A 23,769-nucleotide genomic window follows, 5' to 3' on the forward strand; every position below is an offset into this window, starting at 1 on the left:
AAAAAAAAAAAAAAAAAAACACACCACACACACAACTTCCTTCTGTGTCGTGACCAGTTAAGATATAACCAGTGGCTGCCAGGCAATTTTTTTGGTTCATCATAACTAATGAAGCATGATGTGAGAAATCTAGCACTAAAATGCTTGCCACGTTTAAAGGCAGTAATAGCCAAAGCCAATTTGAGTATTGTCTGCATAAATACAAAAGCACTAACTTAACATAAAACTTGATAAATCCATATACTGTAGCATGAAACATGATAGCATTTACATGTAATGCACTTTGCCTAATTAATTTTTTTCTGATTTAAAATGACTGTAGAGAACTGTAAATTGCATCTCTCCACTGGAATGTAAAAACAAAGAGAACTTATCTAAATAATTGCATGCAACGTGGCAGTTGGCTTTCTTGCTGCTAAAGATGTACTGATCCAATGTGTTATGCCTTTAAAAACAGCAGCATATGAAACTCTGCTTCAGTTCCTTTTTCAAGCCAACATTCTAAAAGTTGAGGCATTTCCATAAAACACGCTTTCAACCACTGTTGGAAGATATATTGCCTAGTAGTGTTCAATGGAGATAAGTAACTGCAATTTAAAAACAAATAGCTTCTCTAAACTTACACAAAACAAGCAGCATGGATGATTATGACTTATCCATTCGAACCACCATGGTACATTTAAAACTCAGGGCTAGGCAGTCTGATCCTTAGTTCAAAACAGTGGCTACCATGGAATTCATAAAAATTGGGGGGGGGAGTGACAAAAAAAAAAAAAAAAAAAACCTTGCATAGTATACCTGTATGCATCAGTAAATTTTAAGTGTCAGCAATGCAGTGTGTGCACCACATACTTGCTGCACCACGATGCAATACTGTAAACAAACTCTGTTGCTCTAACAACAAATGCATACTGCTGTACAGATTCCCCGAACGGAATCAAAATAATTCCTTTCTCCATTCGGTTTACTGGGTACCACTTAAGCAAATATTTTTGTGGATCCCTTGCATAAACACAGGTTACATAAATGAACACAGATTTTAAACTGTTCCTAATTCACTGCACTTTAATTTGACTTCCCCCTCACCCCACCCCCTTCATGTGGTTAATTCAAAAGACATTTCTGGGATTCCACTATAGCAATTGTGGAGACAAAATTTAAAACAAGTAAAATTTAGACAAATGTCTGACAAAGACAACTGTTGACCCCAGACTGAAACTATGAGAAAAAGCAAGCTCAGTACCATCTTCATTTTATCCTGCACTTGAGAAAATCATGGGTCCTGACATTTTGGGAATATTCAAGGAGAATGAGAACACTGGGACTGAAATTCAGAGAGAACACAAAAAACAAAAGTAACTCCCAAATATTCTGCTACTTGCATAAAACATCATACAAAATAAATAAAGCATTTCTGGTACTGCCATCTTTTCTCCCATATAAACAAATAAAACAAATACAGGAAGAAAATAATACAACACAATTAGGCTTTGGTGAAGATAGGCAGGTTCTCAATTTCCATCAGGTGGAGCTTTTGAAGCATTATTTTTACAACAGCTTCATCTAGTGGAAATTTATTTCATGGAAGTTCAGCAACCTAACTTACATTCCCAATTGAGAGAAGTTTTGCCTTTGTATCATTAAGAGCAGTCCTCTCCTAACAAACCATTATTCCATTCAACACTGTTCATTTAAAATGTTAAACCTGAAAGAATGCAACCTGGAAAAGGTTTGTAAACTCAAAGCAATCAAAAAAAAAAAAAACCTTCCAACATTGATATAACTTAACATAGACAGACATTCATAACAATTAAATATTTTTTTTCTAAAAACAATTATTGCACAAATGATAAACAATTTGTTCCATTATGTACACGTAGTAAAAAAGTGTAATGAGTATGAAAAAAGAAAGAGACAGTAATCTTTGAAAGACAAAAGGGTAGAAGTCATAAAGTTGCCATTTCTTTGACAGTAGTGCTTAAAACAGAAAGGCAGTTGTGTCCTCACGCTCTTGCAGGTCATCAACTTGAGCCGTGTCCAGTACTGAATGGAGAAAACAAGAAAAAAAAAAAAAAACACACCACATCCAAAAATAAGTCTTCACAGATATTCAGCACTGAACAATATCATCTGCAAGATGGGTTTCTGACCACCGTACAGGAAGCATGCAAAGAATCCACAGCAGATATCCACAGGCTGAATTAGAGAATGCTGGTCTTGTTTCTGTCTGGCATTTATAAAAGTGATTATAGGTCACTGAACTCCAGCTTCAAGACAGGGAAGCAATCTTCTTATGTGCTAAGGCTGACAGGTAAGCTTTCTCTTATGTGCTTCCTTCTCCGCCAGGTGGGACGGTTGTATTGGTTGTGCCCCCGGGTGTTAACGGGCTGCTTCATGGCCCCCATCGTGGGATTGTGGACAGTCACTGGGATATGGACTCCTTTTATGGAATATTTAGGCCCGTTGTGCGTCTGCAGAAAGGGATTGGGGGGGGGAGACTACTTAAATTTTAAATTTAGCCACATGACTAAAATCACAGCACACTGATGCAACCTTATAAATCATATAACCAATATATACAATTATGTTTTTATACTCAGACATCTTCAAAAATGTAAAATACCAGCTTTGATGGGGTTTTACAAAATTTGAGACAAAAACATTCTATCAAAAACCGAATTCACAAGATCAATAAGCCACATTTATTGTTTAAAAACTGAACAGACAATTGATTTAGAAAGGAACCCTCAATCCCTAAAAAAATCACAACAACGCAGCAATTCAACTGTTCGATTTGAACAACATGAAGTTCAGCCACTGTGAAAATCCTCAATTAAAAGCATTCTGGAACTCAGCTTGCAAAGTTTACTATCAAATCAATCTTTTTAAAATTGTGCCTTTCACAATAAAATCATCCCAATGCACTTTACATAGATAAAACGTTGACAAATATTAATTAGCAATAAGTGAGTAAAATAAAGTACCAATAAGAATAAAAGTGAATACAAATACGAGATGGATAGATAAAGCTAGATGGTAAACATTTGTTTAAAACTGTACTCAATAAGGCTCTCAATTTTTGTCAGCTTTCTGGACTGGCTGGAAATGCAGGCCGTCACCATATTGGAACCTTTCTGATGCTGCCGTTGACAGCCACCCACACCAGTGAATGCCGGCAGGGTGAATTGTGTCAGAATGCAAAGTGTTCAGGTGCAAAAACAACAAAAAATGCCCAAGCCTTTAAACCAACAAAGGGCAGCCATAACAAAACAATGGCTACATAATATAGGAACGGGACATAAGCTCAATAGAATACTGTGTGACTATAGTGTCAACGACAGGACATCACACAAAGCGTGACGGAAGACAGCTCCAATACACTCAATGGTTAATTTGTTTTAATGGTTTTTATACAATATACTGCTCAAGGAGAGCTGAAAGTGCATCAAAAGCTTTAGTTAACATGTTTTCTATTGAAATGGTTATATATGTATTTGCATTACAGTTCCCCCCTTTAACCCCTTTCATGACCAAGCATTTCAGTGGGATGCTCCCACAGGACTAGGCATTTTTCGGCTGTAAATCGACTTCCTATAAATTCACTAGAATTTTTTTTATTTATTTTTTTTTTTTTTTTTTTACAGTAGCATCTTGCAAATGCTGTCCTTTTTCAGAACTCTGGGAAATATTATAAAAAGTACTTCAGAAACCATATAAACTTTGCTTTTTTTTTCCAAACTCATATAGAAGTAATTATGTATTCTGCTTAGATACATGTATAAAAACGTGTTATTTTATTAAAGTTTTGTTGAAAAAGTGATGTTTGGGCAGATTACAAGACATTGTTTCATCTGAGTGATCGCAATGACAATACATGTTTATTCTCAGGGTCTAAGCAATAAATGGATTCGATTTATTTTCTCAAATAAAACAGGTTACTCATTTCATTATCAGTAATGAGAAAAAAAAAATACGATACATTTAGTTCACGAAATAGTATGCTTGTATCCATTCGTTTGATATTTACAAATGTTGTAAAAACAAATATTAATATGCAGCAGAATGCATGTTCTAATATATATTATAAAGTAAAATACATCAGATTTCTTTATTCATTCTAAAAAAGTTTGTTTTGTTTCTGCTTTTGTCTGCCTGGCTACTGTAACTGTCTCCACCCTTTAAACACTAAGGTGACCTCTTAGTGACCTCACACAAAAAAAAAAACACACACAAAACAACCTATCAGGAAGTGACAGTCCCTCCCCTAACCAGTGATGCACATTTCAAGCCTGTACTGCAGAGTACAGGGGCCCTGCAAGTCATCAAAATGAAGTGATTTATTTATTTATTTTTTTAAATCATGTTTACACGATCGTGGTCCTAGAAAACAACTTCAGTATGACTGTTAACACGATCCTGGTCCTTAAATAGTTAATCTAGTTTTAAAAGCAGCAACAGTTGGTGCTTGCCGTGCATATCTTGGCAGTTAATTCCATAGTTTAAGGGCTTTCTAGCTGAACACCAACACTTGTTCTATAATCAATGCAAGTCTAGTCAAATACAATAAAATTCTAAGAATTAACAAAATAACAATCTTAGATGTAGTGCAGAGGCGTACCTTGTGATGAAGGTGTGGACTTGGCAGAGGGCAATGGGAGGCAGGGGGAGCAGCAGGAGGGGGCATATGAAGGACAGTATTCAAAGGAGGTGCCCCTTCTATACAAACCTGTCTGCCAGGCAGTGATGTAACAAGAGCACCTGGGACAGACGTTCTAGCCTGAAAGGGCAAAGATCATTCACTTACTACAAATGATGCACACTAACCTGTAAACTAATACAAGCACAGGGTATTTATATAAAAGGGGGGAAAAAAAAAAAACACACAATAACTCTACATTGCTCTTCCCACTTGAACATACTAAATGTCACTGCATTAAGCAGCTTTGTTGTATGTTTTTATATTCAAGCATCACATCCAATCAAAAGTAAAACACAATTATGAGACCGACTATAGTTGGTGCCTACTGTTCAGGTGTAACTGCATTAACCACTCATTATAAAAAGGGTTGGACAGAGCAAGCTGGGTGGTGCCTCTAGGTTGAGTATTTCTGCTACTAAGCTGATGTTTCCAATCTCATCTAGAAGCAGTTTATTTGAAGAGGCAAACATAGCTCTATGTACTTCATTAAATAGAAATATGTTCATAATTAAATTACTGGACATAATCATTTGTTGGGCTAATATTACACTACATTTAGACATGGATATCACAAAGATCATCAATAAAATGGACTGAGGAAGATGGTCAAAAGTTAACCAAAATGGTAAAGTGTGACAAGCAAATTGTTTTCTTACTATCAGTTCTGCTTTTAGATGAGCAGCACTTACTTGGGAGCTGGAAGACATTATCAATGCCCCAGGCAGATTTGGTTTCCCATTCGGCACTTGCAGTGCAGGCGCTAGCGAGGACAACGTTAGAGCTTGGATTGGAAATGGGTGAATGTTTGTGGCTGGGCAGGGAGTTGAATCGCAGTCCTTTTAAAAAGAAGATATATTCCTGTTTAATTTTTGCATTGTGACTTGTGCAACTTCCTAAAGAATACTAAATTCATATAAAAATTCTAGGCCAATACAATTCACCAGGCAGGGCAGCAAATTTCAAACAGATATAAAATGGGTAGTCTAAACCAGACTTTTCAAATTAATACTGTTATACACTTGTGGTTTAATATTTCTCCAGGTTACCCTAAAACATTAAAAATGTCACTTTATTTGCAAACACTCTGCTTGTCAGTTTTACTTTCGTTGAAGTAATGTACTATCAGCCCTAATGAAGGAGAACGGTGGAAGAAGGGTGGGATATAGGTGTTTATCCACACACAGAGTGAACTCTACCAAAGGAAATAGACAAAGGGTAGCAGATCAAATATTAGTGGAAGAAGCCACAGACAACAGAGCGAGTAAAAGTGGACTGACAGCAAGACGCATTTAAATTGTAATGTTTTATAAAGGTCTCAATAGAGGCCCAGGTTGCAGCATTGCTGATGTCCTGGATTAGGAGGGATTTTAAATTTTGCCCAAGTAGTAGCCACTCCTCTTAGAATGGGTTTAGATAGGTCCTGGAACAGGTTTTTTGTTTTTTTTATCCAGTTCATAAAACTGAATACATTTCTAGATAGATAGATCCATTTTGACATAGATTTGCCCTGTGTTTGTGAGTTTGACATAAAAAGCTGTTCTGATGCTCTTTGATTGATAGTTTTGTGAATATAGAAATTCAGTGCACTCCTTACATCAATTAGGTGGTATCTAGTCTCCTCTTCTGATTTATGTGGTTTTGGGTAAAAAAAAAAAAAAAAAAAAAAAAAAAAAAAAAAAAAAAAAAAAAAAAAAAAACACACAAAAAGTTATGATCTGGTTAATATGAAAACTTACTATTTTAGGTAGAAATTGGGGATTTGGTCTACAGACAATCCTGTCCCTGAATGACTGGAAGTAGTGTGTATCAATCACTAGTACTGCAACTAGTGATTGATGTCAAGTATTTTTCATTGCATATCACCATGGGCTCAGACAGTGGTCCCATAAGTTTTTTCAGTACCACACTGAGGTTCCAATGAGGGATGATCTGTTTCCTTGGGGGCCTTAGGTGGTTAACCCCCTTAGGAAATCTATCTATAGCAGGGTGGGAACCTACAGGGTGATTTTCCCACCCAGGTAAGATACTGGATACTGCTGCAATATGCACTGTGATGGAGGATATTGAAAGACCCCTGTGGAAAAAGTGGCTAAGGTAGGATAACAATGTAGATAGAGATATATCTGTGTGGTGCAGATGTTTTGAGCTGCACCAGAGAGTACTCTCTCCATTTTCCTGTATAGGCTAGAAAAGTGGAAGTTTTTTTTTTTTTTTTTTTTTTTTTTTTTTTTTAAAGCAAGTAAGCCATTGACTACTTGTTCAGATAGCCCCTGATTTGTTAGTTTTTGCCATTCAATCTCCAAGCAGCTAGCTGGAATCATGAAGCATTTTTGTGTAGCATCGGCGCAGTAAGGGGCTACCAGAATGATAGTGGCTTTGTCTCCCGAGCACCGCTGGGATTAGTGGCATCAGAGCTATGCATACATTAAGCTGTTTGACCATGAAATGGAAAGACCGTCTCTTGCCATGGCTGCGAGTCTGCTGTCAAGCCTGGGTATGTACGTTGCCCGAATAGTGATGTCCTGTGTCCTGCAGCAGTGCCAGATTCTTATGACTAGAAGGCACAGTGTCCATGATTTTGTGCCTACTTGGTAGTTTATGTATGTAACAACTGTGGTGCTACTCTCTTGTTTAAAAGCAGTGCTAAGTGTTTCAGTATAGGAAGATTGCCAACAGCTACAGATGGTTTATATGGATTTGTTTTTGTCTTGGTGACCAAGAACCTTGGACCTGGTTTTCTGGCAAGTATGCTCCCCACCCTACTTGGGAGGCATCGATGTACAGACGAAGTGTCAGGGGTAGTTGGGACAGCTATAGTCCCATCTTCACCCGAGGGGAAAGTCTTCACCATCTTGCCTCTTTTGCAGCTCCTGGTGAAACCTTGTTGAGGTGGGAATCTAGAAGGGTTGGATTCCATGATGAAAAGGAGACCCCTATACGTTACATGTGTAGCCTTGAGTCTCTTACCAGGTAAACTGATGATGTTATATGCCCCAAAAATTGGGGAAAACCCCTTGCTGTTAGCTTGGCTCCTATGCTACATAGACTTGCTTTTTGACTAATGGTTTTCACCTTGGCTTCCGTGAGATACACTCTTCCTGGGGGCACAATTCCATACAATATCAGGAAGGTGAACGACTGGTCGGGCAGAGATGATTTTTCCCCGTTTACCAACAGACCCAAGTCTTGGAAAAGATGAAGAATCACATCTGTGTGTTGCCATCATCTCCTTGGATGGAGCCCATAGTAGCGAGTTGTCTACGTACAGGTAAATGTGGATAACCTTGTTTTGCAGATGTGCTGGAACTTCGTCCATTATCATGGTGAATACCCTGGGTGCTGTGGAGATACCGAAAGGAAGTACTTTGAACTAGTACTGGCGGTCCTTAAATAGAAACCAGTCAGTCCCCTGAGTGAACTGCTTTTATGACAGTAGCCAGTGACTCTATTTTGTACTTTTCCATCCAAATGTATTTGTTCAGACCTCTGAAGGTATAGAATGGGTCTGAACTTCACATTCTTTTTGTGAATTAAGAAATACCTGGAGTAGTAGCCCTGCCCTTGAAGATGAAGGGACTCATATGGCGAGTGAAAGGAGCATGAATTCTCTTCCTGTAAAGACTCCTTCTGGATGTGACCATTCCATTTGTGCACAGATGATACCTGTTGATGGTGGGTGGTGCTGGAATGATATGCTTTATCCATGTTGTACTATCCCCAGGATCCTGGTGTTTGTTATTTCTGCCAATCTGTTAGAAAATGTGACTCTTATTCACATTGTCTTAGAGTCATACTGTCAAAGACATCCGATCTTCTCATTTATATAAATTACTTACAAAATTCATTTAATTTACTGTTTGTTAATATATCCGATCAACTTATTTCCTAGGCTTGATCTACTTTATTTCCCTGCCTAAGCTCGTAGACATTAGAAATAATGGAACCTCCCCTTTAAATTCTAGAGCGTGATCAACTTATTTGCTAGGACACGGCTTTGTCCCCCAAATGATGATTGGTTTAGCTGCCGTTTAAAACTTTGTCTGTTAAAATAGGCCTTACAGGGTACACCTGTCCTGGCTTTTGAGTAGGATCTAATGACTTAACTTGCCTCCATCTGTGCCAGGGAGTCCTTGATGCCAGTGCCTAACAGTAGGTCCTTCTGAAAGGGTAGTTCCAGTACCTTTGTGTGTCAGAAGTTAAGGCTGCAGTTTTCATATGCAGGCACCGCCTTACAGATACAGCATTCGCCAAAGCCTATCGCATGCTGCATGTAACTGAATTTTTGCTGCATTTTTGCCCTCTTCTGCAATCTGCATGAGCAGCTCAATGTTCTCCGGGGTAGAAGTCTGTAAGAAAGCAGACAGCTGGTTCCACATTCTTCTGCTGGTATTTTGCAGCATTTATTTGGTAGTTGTTGATATACATGCTGCAAGTGGAGGTGGAGTAGCCTCTTTTCAGGATGGTATCAACCCTTTTATCTCCCCGATCTAGACCAGATCTGTACGACGTACCTGTGGCAGGTATTTCCAGAACGGATTTATGATTTGCCAGTATCCAGCAAGACTTTACTCTGGGAATATGTGGTGCAGCAAAAGCTGGTTTACCCATAAAGCCTCAAAAGGGCCTCCAGACTGCCTCATGGAAGTGGAAACCTTCAGAAGGCTTTCCTACCCTTTGCACCATTGATGCTTAGGAAATAGTCCACTGCAGAACCACAGGCCCCCTAAATCGGCCACAGGGGGTCGCTGATGCGCGGCGAGCACTCTGCCAATTGTGCGCCACCTCCTAGGAGCTCCCGGTCGGCTATAGGGCACATCCTGCACTCCATGCGCCACTCGGGAGCCCCAGACATACATTTCTAACACAAGGTGAGAAAGGAGAACCACACTGTGCACAAAACAGAAGGCACATGTACAACACACTGATAGAAACAAAAAAAACTGTAGAATGAGAAAATAGAACGGGGGGGGGAATACTGTACGATTACCCCCCCCACCACCACCACCAAACGAATGAAGCCCAAACTATGAAGTCCGGACTCAAGATATGCATGAGAAATTTGGACAACACTAAAAGATATTGGAGGTTTTAGAGAGGAGGGATACTACTTTGGCACCAAAAAAAAGTTTACATCAAGGATCATTGGGAGAGTTTGTTTTTTCTCCTGACCCGAGCGACATGGAGACTGGGAGTTCACTCTGCGATTGGAGTTCATCATACAAGGTAAGAAATGTTATTGCATTAACTGCTGAACTCTTTCAGCACCAAGCATCTTTACATACAGCTAGGATATTTAGCTGAACAGATCCAGTGTCTTGCACTAAACAAAATAAAGAAAACAGTATCCCCAGGAGGCAGAATTTCAGGGGATTGGAGTGTTAAACCATTTGTCCACAATGACTGTCAGAGCTGCTTATAAAATGTGCAACAATGCAAGTTCAGCAATTTTTACATCCATGTGTCTTACTTACAATGTCACTTCCAGAGAGTGATGAGACAGAGGATGCCGATGAGCCAGAGGAGTGCTGCTGGGGGCTGGACATGGACATTGGGGAATCAATGCTCTGTGGCGACACAGAATCACGGTTCTGCAGTTGCTCACCGACAAGATTCAGGCTGCTGTGTACAATCTGCTCAGTTGTCTTTATACCTGGATCTGTGAATATATTTGTAGCAAGATAAGCCATGTTAGTATGTTCATTCATGACAGAGGTCTACTGCAAGTATCATAGAACAAACAAGGTTTAAAATCAGACAACCATTAGTCCAACTAATGTAGGTAACCTCACAATTGAGGGGGGATAATATGGAAAAATGAAGTGCATACTTTCAGATTAGCATAAGGCATTTCAGCAGCCGTAGAATTTTAACTACCAATACTATAACTGTTTTTACTTACCACAAAGATCCAACCGTGGGCTGCTTCTCCCTCCCCACTTCTTTATGATCCATTCCCTGTAATCTATAACTTCTTGGGTCACTTTAATTATTCGACCTAAAGTGCTGCAAGAAAATAGAAACTTTGAAAAAAAATATCCAGAAACTTACATTTGGAGAAGTATGGATTTGAAAAAAAGTCACCGTTATGTTTATGGAAATAAATCACACTGAAGTTTTAGACACTGAGCAGCAAACATGTTACCTATGGAAACATGCTTTTTTTTGGGATGCCTAAAAACTTCCTTCCAACAGAATTGTAAAAAACATTTTCTATAAACGTTTGTCCAAGCAGGTGTCTCTGCTAGGTAGTTATGCTTGACAGGCCCTTCAAATGGAATTTAAGTATTCTCCAAAAAAAAAAAAAAAAAAAGAACTAATATTAAACATATAAACTTTACTATTGCAGAGGAACATTCAGGGAAAACACAAGATTGTAGTTTACCTCTCAGAGTCTTTGTTGGGGTAAGACCTTGCAAGTGGCGATACAGCATGACCAAGCACAATGTAGGCATAGTCGAACACCTGTTTCACTTGCATGGCACCATAGGAACTCCTGCCCACATCATTTCCTGAAAAATAAACGATTAGCAGATACAAAAATTGGATTTTGCTGATGCTAGCCAAGGATTTAACAACTGTGGCAAGTTGGCCTTCAGTATATTTGGATCCATTATAATTAGCAAAGCACAATTCTAATTGCTCTTATTGTGCAAAAAGCCAGCAAAACAGATTGTGACACAATGAACACACAAAGGTTTTTACCTGGCAAGAAAGGATCTTCAATGCACAACATTGACGGTCTGTAGCCGTTAGTCATGACTTTCATGATTTCTTCTTTGGCAACATAAGCACCTCCATTTTTAATCCGAATACCAGTTTTCAAGTAGTTAAAATGCCTTCCATAAAGCTCAAAGAATTCAATCAGAAGAATGCCAAGATTTACATTGGGTCCTCTGGCATCAATTCTTGGGTGCAACTGCAAAAATACAAGTAAAAACTATTTTTGGGAACCAGCGAACATGCCAATCAAAATGTTGAATGGGGATCCCATAGAGGGACAGAGTAAGTCATCTACTAAAAGCTGAAAATCTTGGATGGGGACAGTGAAACTAATTTAACAGAAACTTACCTGCAGGAAGCTAATGGCCATTAAAATAAGGCTGTAAGAGCTAATCCCACCAGTAAAAACCTCATTCAAATCCCTCTGAAGGAGGAACTGCTTTAATACAAATATCAAGTAAGGCAGAATGGTATATTTCTGAGAAGACAAAAAAACAAGGGGAAAAAAAAAAAAAAAAAAAAAAGTCAGCCAAGCATTGAACTGTATACATACTCTGTCAATAATGACCAGCTTAACAAGAAACAACATCTTAATGTAAAAATGCCAAGTGGCATAGTGCAAGGGAATGGCACCTGTTATAAAATGGTTTAACACTAGAACTACCAGAGTTATATGCATACCTAGAACTACCATGGGCGGTTAATTTGACCTCCGTACAAAATAACTGAAACATTGTAAATGAACATTTGTACAGAAATGGGTTTATATACAGACATATTACAGAAAGTGCAACTGCAAAAAATTAAAAAAAAACACATTTGAAAAGAATCAAGTGCATATACAGGCATATTTATAACTGTTCAACTGAAACTAATTAAATAAAATTGAAAGTAAATGGGTTTATATACAAAGAGCAAATACGCAACCCAAACTATGCAAATAAAAAAAAAAACAGGCATTTGAACATAAAAAGGTTTTATATACCAATTGCAACAGCACAAGATCAAAGAATCAAAGTTATCAGTTATCAAAGCCGCCGTTGGGCACAGCTATCAGAGTCTCCTACCATGGTATTTGGCACCCTGGCATTATCGTCGCTTGCGGCTGCACCGGGGGTTGCTACCTTCAGCTGCCACTACCTGCTTTGCACTCCGTTTAAAATGTTTCTGCTGAAGTTCTTTGGCTAACTGCAATATGTAATTTATCCTTGTTATCTTTTTGCCCATGCATTCATTGTAAAAGAATGAAAAAGGAGTTGATTGCTGTGAGCTCCAATACATTATAAAACTGTTAAGAGTGCAGTTAGTGCTTCAGAACTGTGGCGGAGTATAGCTCTGTCTGCAGGTCCCCAGCATATGGTGGCAGCGCTCTCCTTTGTTTATTTTCTTAAACTTTTGCCAAATTGCGATTTTAATTAAATTTACTCCACCTGCAAGCAGTCAAATTAACCACCTTGGGACTTCTAGTGTTAACACCATGAAAAAAAAAAAATTGATTTTAAAAGTTGTGGTTGTAGAGATTTATAAGCTATACAGTAAATGACAAGATTAAAAGAAAAGTTTAACCCTTAGTGGTCCATTTATTCAGCGCTTGTCAGGCGCATCGGGTCCAATTTATTTTCACACGCGCCTTTTAAAATATTTCCCCCACTCCCCAGAGTAAAACAGGTTTAAAAAGACACTGAATCGCAAAAGTACACTCAGTACTGCATCTCCAGGCAAGCCCCACCCCTTATTCATTGTATATCACATACCGCTATAGACGTGCACACTGAAATTAATTCAAGTTCTTTTACTGTTATTTTTTCACAGCGAATCTAGCTGGTTTCAATTTTTCTACCCGTGCCAACCCCTAAAAATAACCTCTACAAGTAACACAGAGTTAGCACTGTTTTTTTCAAGGTCTCAACCCTCGTGCTACATGCAGCATAAAGAGGAAAGACGTGGTGCGAGGGACAGCCTTTACATCACTCGCTAATTGAAAAGGTTCTTGCAAATATTTACCACACAGGGCTTCACATTAACATTTTTTAGGTGATGGTATCCTGCCAATCAACGTTAATGTGCAAATTTACTTCATTAGGCACAACACATGCACTGCTCAGGAATGGGTGGAGCAGGACCAGAGATTCTCGCTCCCACTCTGCTCAACCAGTTTATCTGCACAACTCCAGCTTCAAGCAAATTGGTCCCGCTTCAGTCACACTCCACTCCGCTCACATGCTCTGCTCCAGATTCACTTTCAGATACACTCTGTAGTAACGCCAAGCAGTTTTACATCTTTGGCAATTGATTTTCACTATTCTCCAGTGTAACTGTGGAAGACTGAATTCCTTTGGTTAACTTCCGACATATTGTAACCTGAGAAACTAACAATAAATCACAGGAGATATCTGCTCACATGACAGACAGTAGATGCAACAAAAAACTGATTGAATTACAATAGACACCTTAGAATACAATAAGCCATTCACGTAACGGCTGCAGACTGAACTAAATCCCAGTTCAATATATAGCCGGCACAGTCCTGAGTGATATACAAATAAAATACTGTACGGCAAAATACAATTGTATTCTATGTAGTGATCAATTTGACCGTTCTGCACCCCATGTGTCATTAGGACTAAATACCATACAGCCCTGTATCTGCCAGACAGGCAGAATTTAATTTAAAAACTGCAAATGGTCAAAATTAACCACTTTGGGAGTTGTAGTGTTAACACCATGAAAACTGATTGTAAACAGCTGTGGTTGTAAAGGACACGTATACCAGTTAAAGTACTGTAATAAGTTTCTATAAAACAACGCAACTGAAATTGAGAGAGTTGTAGAATAAAACTGTACCAAACAAGATAATATCAGAAAGGGTGCCTTCTCAGTCATGAGGAAACTTAAGGTCACAAGCACTCGGTATGGCAGCTGTATCAGGTCAGAGTGATAGGTACCATAACATTTTGCCCAAGTAGTTTCCACATCAAAACATGTTGGCATTTCAAATGATTTCTAGGGGGTATGGTATGGGCTGCTGAAGAATCTCCTTAGAAATTCACAAAGGGTCCGCTCTTAACAGGCTGCTATAATGCATCTGCCAGTCAATTAAATTTGTTTCAGGGACATTCCTGTGACATTTTAAAAACATAGGGATCAACTCCTGTGGCATTTTTAAACCTAGAAATCAGCTCCATTATATAGTTTTTTCAGATGTGGTCAAATAGTTAAAAGTTAGGCAGACTAACCATGGTTGAAAAGCTAGACAAGGACATCCAGCGATTAAACAATCACGCAGGATTTTCAGCTCAAGGGGATTAGTTCAATTCTAATAAGTTAACATACAGTACTTTGAGAACAATTTTTACTTTACACGTACAACAATCAAATACTTGCAGATTAGCAGAAGTTGCACGTTTCTTACATGAGAACAAATTAAAAACAATACCACAGAGGTATTCAAACCACTGTATATAAAAATACTGTGTGTGCAGTCCAGCTCAAAGACATTTCAGCCCATTACCTCAATGCAGTCCTTGATAAACTGAGCTGCCTTCACGCCAGTTTCTACATTGAAACTGATGTCTACTTTTACTTCAGTCTCTTGGTCAGTGAGTTTAATTATTGGTACCTGGAATGTGAGGAACAAAAAAATAAATAAGTATATATTAATTGTTGATTTAGGCAGTTATTTAAATGCAAGGCCAAGAATGTTCTGGTACAGTGTTCAGCAGTTAATGTTTAAACAATCTTTGTCTGGTCTAATTTAAACATTTAGGCCAATGGTGCTTTAAGAGGGAGAAACAATTAACCACTGAAATAGATGACAATCCATGATCAATCAAAATCATTGCAACTTTTTGTATGTGCTCATGTATAAAAAAAGGTAGGCCTACTTGCAATCAAGTCTCCACTTGTATTTGATGTGACATTTGTTTGCTTTACAGAATTAACAGTGTGGGTAGTAATACAGTAGCATTGGGTACCAACAGTTCCAAGCAATACTGCACTGCAGTATTAAGAGTCAGGAAACAAAGAGAACAGCTTTACAAACTGAGATGTATGCATCATCCTAAAACTTTAACCTGCATTAATGTAATAACGAAGAATCATACAACTATGGTCTGAATCACTGTGAAATCAGATACCAGACAACACTGGCAAAGATCAAAGAATACAGCAGAGTAACAATCATACTTGACTTAAAGAATCACAGAACACCTGTGTACAGAGTAGGAAGCCAACATAACAAGTCTTAGGCCTGATCAGCAGGAAATCAAAAGGTCACATGATATGGTGTTCATCTTAGCTGAAGGGTCAGTGAAGGAGGCCCTTACATTTTACTCATAAGTTCCACAACATTGAAAGCTTGAAGTTGCCAAGCTCCCCTCCCCTCAAATACACATTATTAGCCATGCAGAATATCCCTATACTACCTTTTCCCATCACAGGACTATTTCTCATCTTACATTACCCAACAATGGAAAAATGCAAAGTGCAGGAAATTGAGGGCTTGTAGTAACCTAGTTCTTGATAATGCTGTTTTTGACCAAAAGGCAACAGATGTCAGGTACAATATTTTGTTTAAATTTACCTTCACTTTTTCAACAGGCTGAAACTTTCAGTTGTCAAAGATTCACTAAGTCTCCTGTGATCCACATACTGACTTGGAGGCATCTTTGGTATCTCTAGGTAAAACTTAAGGCAGCACATGAGATCGCTAAACTTTATGGCAATTCCCTTCCATTTCCAGTAAAATTCCCTTTCCAGATGTTCACATATCTTACCGTAGCTTTGTCAAGGACTTTAATTGAGTAAGGCTCAGCCACGTTGTGTTTCCTTAGTGCTTGTTCCAATAGCTGCAAAGGGGGTCGCTCCCATTTTCCAAAGACAACCAAATCAATATCACTGCAAGACAAACCACAAGTTAATACACTTTTAATGCTTATCCGTTAACGTATATAAATGTATTTATTACCTGACATTTTGCTACTTTACTGCTTGGCGATGCAGACTTGCAGAATCAGATTTAACAACACTAGTTTAAAAACTGTAAATCACGACTCCAACCTGATCATTACACTGCTCTCGGCCACGTCACATTAATAAGCAAAAGCACCTCTGCGGATCAGAAGTTTAAATACAGTATACGGATGTCAATGGTGCGCAAGTATTGAGGACAATACATCAAAACAACTTCTCGTGGGTAAGTAGCTTGTTATATGATCACGATTATATTTACTCACCACTTCTATTTTACCACAGTATACTTGAGAAGCTATCATGTCATGAGGGTGCCTTGTTTAACTGCTGTGCGGTATTACATGTAGTGGCCTTTTAACTAAAATGACATTACAGTACAATATTTCACTGTCAGGACTACCACTGCATGTAAGCATCTGTGCCTTATTTTCGGTTGCAATGCAAAATCAGTTTTTCACCAAGCAGAGATGCAAAACTCTGCAAGTTATATATATATATTATATATATATATATATATATATATTATATATATATATATATACACACACACACACATACATACATACATACACACACACACACACACACACACACACACTATAAACAAAAAAAAAATTGTCCAGAACTGTCAGCATAAAGTCTTTAAAATCACACTGAAAACAAACCGAGATCCAAAAAATAGCCAAAAACACCACTATATTTACCGCAATACATTTTCAAAACAAGCCACATTTTGCTGGAATAAATGACAAATCTGGCAGCACTGATCAAGGGGAGTATCCTAAAAGTTGCATGCAAGAACTATTAAATGTTCTCAAGATCAATGTACAAATAAAACGTGATTTTATATAAACTTGTTTGAGAACAATCAATTTCATTGTTGTTCCGGTACTTTAAGATTTAGGATTACACCACTGCCACACTACAACATAGTTTCTTCCAATTCCCACTCCAATATATACATTTTACCATGCATCACTAATCTAATCAAAACCAGCATTAAAAAAAAATTCTATGAAAATGTGGAACTTACCTTGTTGGGAGATAAAGTCCTGTACTAAAACTGCCAAAAATCACAACCTGAAAAATAAGTTTGATTTATTAAAATGTTATACAAAGTGAATGACTGACATGATGCTCCTGATCACAATTTCATTTTCTACATTTCTTGTAACGCCCTTTACTAGTACATTTTCACACATCTTTGACCCTAGAATGGCCATGGCCCACATTGGACACAAGTATCATTTTCTACATCTTGTACTTGTGATAGCAAAAAGCCAACCAGCACACTGTGCAACTGCAGAAAAGGATATGGGCACCTGTGTCTTTCTATATAAAGAGATGTTGCAGTCCCAGTTTAACAATCAACCACATTGGTTTGGTCATTTTAGACCATGACACATAGGAGTACAAATAAATGGGATTGTTCTGAACAGATAAACCAGAGCTGTCCAAGCTTTTTGAAGAACTGTCTAATACCGATTAAACACTGGATAGCTATTATTATTAAAGCAGACTAAATAGTAGCAAGCACACTAAGCCACCACTTTACTAGTTTACAGCCGATTTAACACTTAAAACACACCACCAACGTACTGCATTTTAAACAAGTTATTTGCAGTAATGAAGACATTGCCTAACAGTAGACAGTAACTGCAATACGCTATTTCTCACTTAATTCGTGCAAGTCACAAAGAGGAACAGTTTCCAGCATTTATAAAAAATGCACACAAAAAAACCCGAACTACATTACTTTCTATAAAAATTCCAACCGTCTCATCCTAGAAACACCATCCACAAAATAATACAATCTGGGTTTATTGTACAACTTATTTCTCTTAAGGGATGTTCATGGAGATAATAAAGCAGATTTCAAAAGGCAATAAATGCAGACACCCAGTTATGTCTGGGGTTTACTGTTTCACATTACTGAACCAGGGTTTAGTACTTACATCAGCTGTCGGCCACAGGTCTTTTATAACCGTTTCTATCCTCCTCACCACTTCTTTACGCATCGCTGCTTCTTGAGGACGTGGAGACATGAAGTCATAGAAGTCAACAATCTCTTCATGAAGGCTGTAAAAACATGAAACATCGATAATGCCCTTAATTTCAAACAAACCAAAACGATGAAGTCAATTTTATTTTTTTTAATGGCAGCAGCGATTTAAGAATCTAATGTTTGTTGCAAATGCAAGGCTTGATCAAATTTCCTTGCATTAGTCCCATCACAAAAAATACAATTCTCATGGAATACAGTAACCCTACAAACAAAGCAGTGGGACAATGTCTTCTCTAAATGTGTTTTAATTTGATTATTAATCTTACACACAGGTAGCAGAATAGTAGTGTCAAGTATTACAAATATTCTTATTCAAATCATACTACAACACTTTGAATGACATTTATTCATCTTTTGAAATAAATCAGCTATTTTGAAGGCTTGGTGCTGTACCTCTGGGCTGTCTATCGCATTACTACAATCTGACCTTTGTAGAACACTAACCTCCTCCAATCACTGCAGCAAATTAAGACTTGCTCTCACTTTATCCCCTAGTTAAAATTTGCCAAGTTTATGGTATAAAAAAAGGCAAAAAATATTTAATGCATTTAGGTTATTCAAATCCCCCCTTACCTACAAGACATAGGATTGTGCCAACAATAGTGTGTAGCTGTAGAAACACAGTACAGTAGTCTTCTTAATTTAGTTGTTTTCTTGTTAAGTAACAGTTTAGGAAGCCTAGATTTTAAATTTAAAAAAGGCAGAAATATCTGGAAATGTTTAAAAATAACATGCTGCCAAATCCCAATTATGTACCTTTTACTTTTTCCACATGAATAAAAAGTGAAGAAACACTCCACACCACAATTACTTTCTTTCCTCAATAGCATTTACACCCCATTCACTATGTCCACTACTGTAGCTGTATTTGAGAATGACCACATTCTACTGTAAATTTTGGACGGCATTTTAGAGCAAAACATTAAGACTAAGGGATCAACTATCATAATATACTGAGGAGAATAGATCATTTATATTTACAGTTTGAAAAACAAAGACACAAAGTTAGAACATTAAATTTTCAGTTTTGGGATAGAACCTCAGTCAAAAGTTACATTTGGCAAGGTAGCATTCAAATGCAAGTCCTATGAAAAATTGAATATGGCAATTGCAATCAACATTTTGTAATACTATTCAATATTGAAGATTACAGGTAGTTAGACAATTCAATTTTCTTGTTTGAGCAGATGGCAGCCTACACCATGCCAAATTAAATGGGGCAGAACAGAGACATTAAAAAGGACTCCCTCCCCTACTCCCTCCCCACCTGCTCCTTCTCCACCCTTGCCCCTCAGTGGTAGAATGACCTCTACCCACGGATATCAGAACTGCTCAGTCCCTGACCACCTTCCGGCGCCTCCTCAAGACACACCTGTTCAGATAGTATCTGTAAACATCACAACTCTCGACTATACTGGACTCTAGGCACCCAATTGTACCAGTACTTGCACTGAACTGATCCATACCTTGCTGCATTCAACAACTGCTCCTAACTATAACTTACAGTATCTTGTTAGTTTGCTAAACTTTAGTAATTGTTTGTTTTTATGGTATTTTGCTGTAACTGTATGGTTTTAAATCTTAAAAAAGATTACCCTAATGTATGTAAAAACATGAAGTATTATACTATTTATATGGTATATTACTGGCAACCCAGCCGGCTGTTTTTTTTTTTTTACTGTAAAAAGCTTTTACAGTGTGTGTATGTATGTATATACATAAGGAAGAGAGGGTTAAGAGTGTACCACTAATAATTACATATTCTAAGTTATTACCCAACATTTCAAAAAATAGTTTGGAAGCATTTATGTAGACTTCATAATTCATAAAAATATTTCCAAAAGCACTGATTGTAGCTTTTAGAAGGGATGAAAATTTAGCTGACATTTTAGTCCACAGTAAACATAAAAGGGGTCATAGATACATTAAGGGACATTGCAAACTGTAAAAGCACATGAAAAGTGTGCAAATATATTGGTAAAGAAAACAAATCACAAAGAACAGTCTTAATCTGTCATGCAAGGATAACAACCATGTATATGGTATATTTTGCTTAATGTAATAAAATATGTAGGAGACACAGGTACATCATTATATAAAAGAATACAGAATCACTTATCAAATATACGAAATAAAGTAGATGAACCAACAGTTCAGCACTTCACAAGGAACAGACACCATGGATGACCTGAAGTTTGTGGTTTTTGAAAATTAAATGATATAAAATACAATAGAAAAAAAAGGATATAAATATACTAGATACCATGATGCCTGAAGGTTTAAATAGATCATTACATCATTAGCTATATAGTGAATAAAAGATTAGATTTAAACAGAAACACATTTAACTCAAAAGAACACACACACATTATACATACATATTTTTACTATATATATATATATATATATATATATATATATATATATATATATATATATATATATATACACACACACACACACACACACAGGAGAAGAGGGCTGTAGTGAAATTATTTATCACAGGGAAGACCATTGTTACCAACAGGTGGCATTGCACGCTGGAAGTAACAATAGTCTTCCCAAGGGGCATTTAATTTCTCACTATGAGCAGAGTCTGCAGAACATTATTTAATGAGTGTCAAATAATGAGGAAAGGTTAGATAGAATATGACTACATTGTAAAGCCACAAATATTTGCGTGTCTTATGAGGCGTTTTTTGCTTATAAAAAAGTAAACATTTTGGCACGATTATCTTAGTGCTGTACATGTAATGAAGTAATACACTACCAGTGCAACAGGTCGCCAACATTTCAAGCAAAATAGGTTCTATGGGTGTGATTCGCCAAATATTCTGGTCGCAAATGCTTATTGGTTAAACATAGACCACACAAATAACAAAATGTTTTTGAATTTCATACCGCAGGTTCTCTTTTGTAGTATGTTTTGTAATTAATTTTCTGTTAAATTGCACAACCGACGAATAGAGTCCTTTGTTTAAAAGTAAAGTTATTTTGGATCTGAAGCTTGTTCTTATACTATATTCATATCACAGCATTTACGACATTTTGAAAAATAACGCCTAAGCGAATTAATTTAAATGATTTCCACAAGCTTGCTGCTTTATTTTTCAACTTGTATAAATGCTCGTGCCGTGATGCACATAAAACAAGCGCTATGTTAAGGTCTGAAAACATGTTGCTATTAAAAACAAAAAGGACTGTATTCGCCCCGTGAAGGAAAACATTTATTTTCAACATTTGTGCTGTAATAATGTTTAATTCTATATAGGAGGTACCCACAAAACCTAACATTTCCTCATAAATGATACGTATCATGATACGATCACATGACAAGTTTGTAGCTGTGTGAAACACATTTCTGAAATAAAAATGTAGTGGCAACAAGGCTTGTTTTATATTTATCCCACATCAAATTAACGAACGTCCTTTCACATTATAGCTCAAATACAATTTTGGAATCTTCAACCTCTACGCGTTCTGTGAGATATGTATTTTTTTTTTTTTTGCTTGTCTGGCCTGTTTGACGCCGACAACGGGGGCGTTGACCCTTGTGATTTACGGCATTAGTCTAGAATACATGCGACTGAATTTAAATATATATTTATACATTTTAAAATAAGAGGTTGTATGGTATACACGATTAAATAAATAAAGCTATACCTCAGGTACACGACATGTGCATGTGACCATTTTGTTACAACAGTCTCACTAGAATCAAATCACTGTTAACCTTGGACACACACCCCCACTTATATTCCAGACTTGGTTGCTTCAGGATAAAGTACAACCAGACCAAGACCTGGTGGGAGGAATAAACTACAGTGAAACTTACCTAGGGTAATTCATAATCGTTGCATGACACATCAAAAAAAAAAAAAATAATTCACAATTCATTACAACTTAAACTACCAGAACAAAGATTACACCACTTCTCTTTATGCGTTAATAATCTGTTGTTGCAAAACGAAAAACGGTTAGGGGGGTTTATGACCTAAAAGTTTACTGAAAAACTATTTCACCGACATCAATTTTAAATTAACAAAATGTTATTACATTTATCAACGTCAGCATTGTTTCAGCAACACTTTAAACCGGTTTTAATGCGTAGTGTGTAACACGCCGACAAATTGATGCCAATGGACTAAATCAGGGTCTTGATACAGAATGTCGACTTACAACACGAACCCTCCCCGGAGTTGACACCACAGGGCCGATTTTTCAAAACTTGTAATCTGGACAACAAAGACCTGGATTTTGTAATCCAATATTCTGAATTTTGATGACAAAGTATAAGACTACAAAATCCGGATCTGTGTTATCCAGATAACACATCTTGAAAAACCGGCCCCTGCAGTTTATTACATATTATTATTCACTAGTATACCCAGAGTATTTAGACTGCATCTTACCCATTAATGCCTGGGCTGTATTTTCTTTTTTTCCAGGGGGTCCCGGAGCAAAGCTGATAATTGCTGTTGCACCAGCTGGAAAGCAGGTAGTTGATCCCGTAGGTGCTCGCTTTATTTTCACTTTTCCTCCGGCCTGGGTTGTGGTTTATACTAGTCGTGGTAGGGCTGTGATAATTATGGCGAGTGTGGTTTTGCTGTTGCTGATGGTTGCTGCGATTATTCACATTGATCAAGTTCTCGCTGAAATTGAAAAATAAATTGCTACCAGCAGACTTGTTATTTATATCATCATTACTAGTCCCCCCCAAAGAAAAGGTGGGAGAAGGGCTTTCCGTGCCAGACTCCACTGAGGAGGACGTAAATGAAGATACAGAGGGGGTCTTTTGTAAACTTTTCCCCTCGTTTGCCTTTGACGCGCTGGTGTACTGGGTAGGAGGGCAGTTTGCGCTGCTATTTGAAATATCATTGCTGCTGCTAGTGCTCTGGCTGGCATGACTCTGACGGCTGCTGCTGCAGCAGCTTTTAGGAGCCGCTGCTGTTACGTTTTTAAAAAAAATCGAGTCCAAAGCCGGTGAGTTAACAGCGATATTGTGGTAACGGTGATGGTTTGAGTTGGTCCGGACTCCCTGAGAGGTCTCCCATATATGCATCCACAAGGCATTAGCAGGTCCTTTCTGTTCTGGCTGAATCCAAGCTACCCTCGGATCCATTCAACTTCTGTAATCGAACAAACCTTTCCCGAATCCCGTTTTTTGTTAAAATGCACTCGTTTAGTCACTCGACAGTAAACCTAATATGTTTTAAAAACCAACAAAGTAACCGCTAAAAGCCCAAACGAATCAAGAACCGCTAATTTCTAAATGCTAGACTGGTATACACTATACCAACCAATATGGCGTAGC

General features: G+C 37.6%; 1 protein-coding gene across 2 annotated transcripts; it reads right to left on the minus strand.

Annotated features, from left to right (window-relative positions):
- Nucleotides 1–23,769, minus strand: LOC121312854 (terminal nucleotidyltransferase 4A-like). 2 transcript variants are annotated; one of them, XM_041244702.1, is made up of 13 exons: nucleotides 22,868–23,769; nucleotides 18,346–18,469; nucleotides 17,424–17,470; nucleotides 16,195–16,315; nucleotides 14,931–15,038; nucleotides 11,769–11,897; nucleotides 11,402–11,615; nucleotides 11,082–11,208; nucleotides 10,599–10,702; nucleotides 10,171–10,355; nucleotides 5,389–5,535; nucleotides 4,619–4,777; nucleotides 2–2,471 (listed from the first exon to the last, which is right to left on the minus strand). In XM_041244702.1, exons 1-13 carry the CDS (start codon nucleotides 23,575–23,577, stop codon nucleotides 2,292–2,294), a joined length of 2,355 nt encoding a protein of 784 aa, XP_041100636.1. In that variant the 5' UTR covers nucleotides 23,578–23,769; the 3' UTR covers nucleotides 2–2,291. The 2 variants fall into 2 exon arrangements, with proteins under 2 accessions (XP_041100637.1, XP_041100636.1); XM_041244703.1 differs by lacking the exon at nucleotides 5,389–5,535 and having other exon boundaries at nucleotides 1–2,471.

Source organism: Polyodon spathula, chromosome 3, assembly GCF_017654505.1.
Source record: "Polyodon spathula isolate WHYD16114869_AA chromosome 3, ASM1765450v1, whole genome shotgun sequence".
Lineage (NCBI taxonomy): Eukaryota > Metazoa > Chordata > Actinopteri > Acipenseriformes > Polyodontidae > Polyodon > Polyodon spathula.

What these genes read in the sequence shown, in the direction of transcription:
- LOC121312854 (XM_041244702.1), bottom strand. Translation starts at nt 23,577, where the DNA reads ATGGATCCGAGGGTAGCTTGGATTCAGCCAGAACAGAAAGGACCTGCT. An exon ending in GGACTTTATCTCCCAACAAG is followed by an intron (nt 16,316 to 17,423) that starts GTAAGTTCCACA and finishes TTTGTCTTGCAG; the next exon opens with TGATATTGATTTGGTTGTCT. An exon ending in CACTCTCTGGAAGTGACATT is followed by an intron (nt 5,536 to 10,170) that starts GTAAGTAAGACA and finishes TCTTTTTAAAAG; the next exon opens with GACTGCGATTCAACTCCCTG.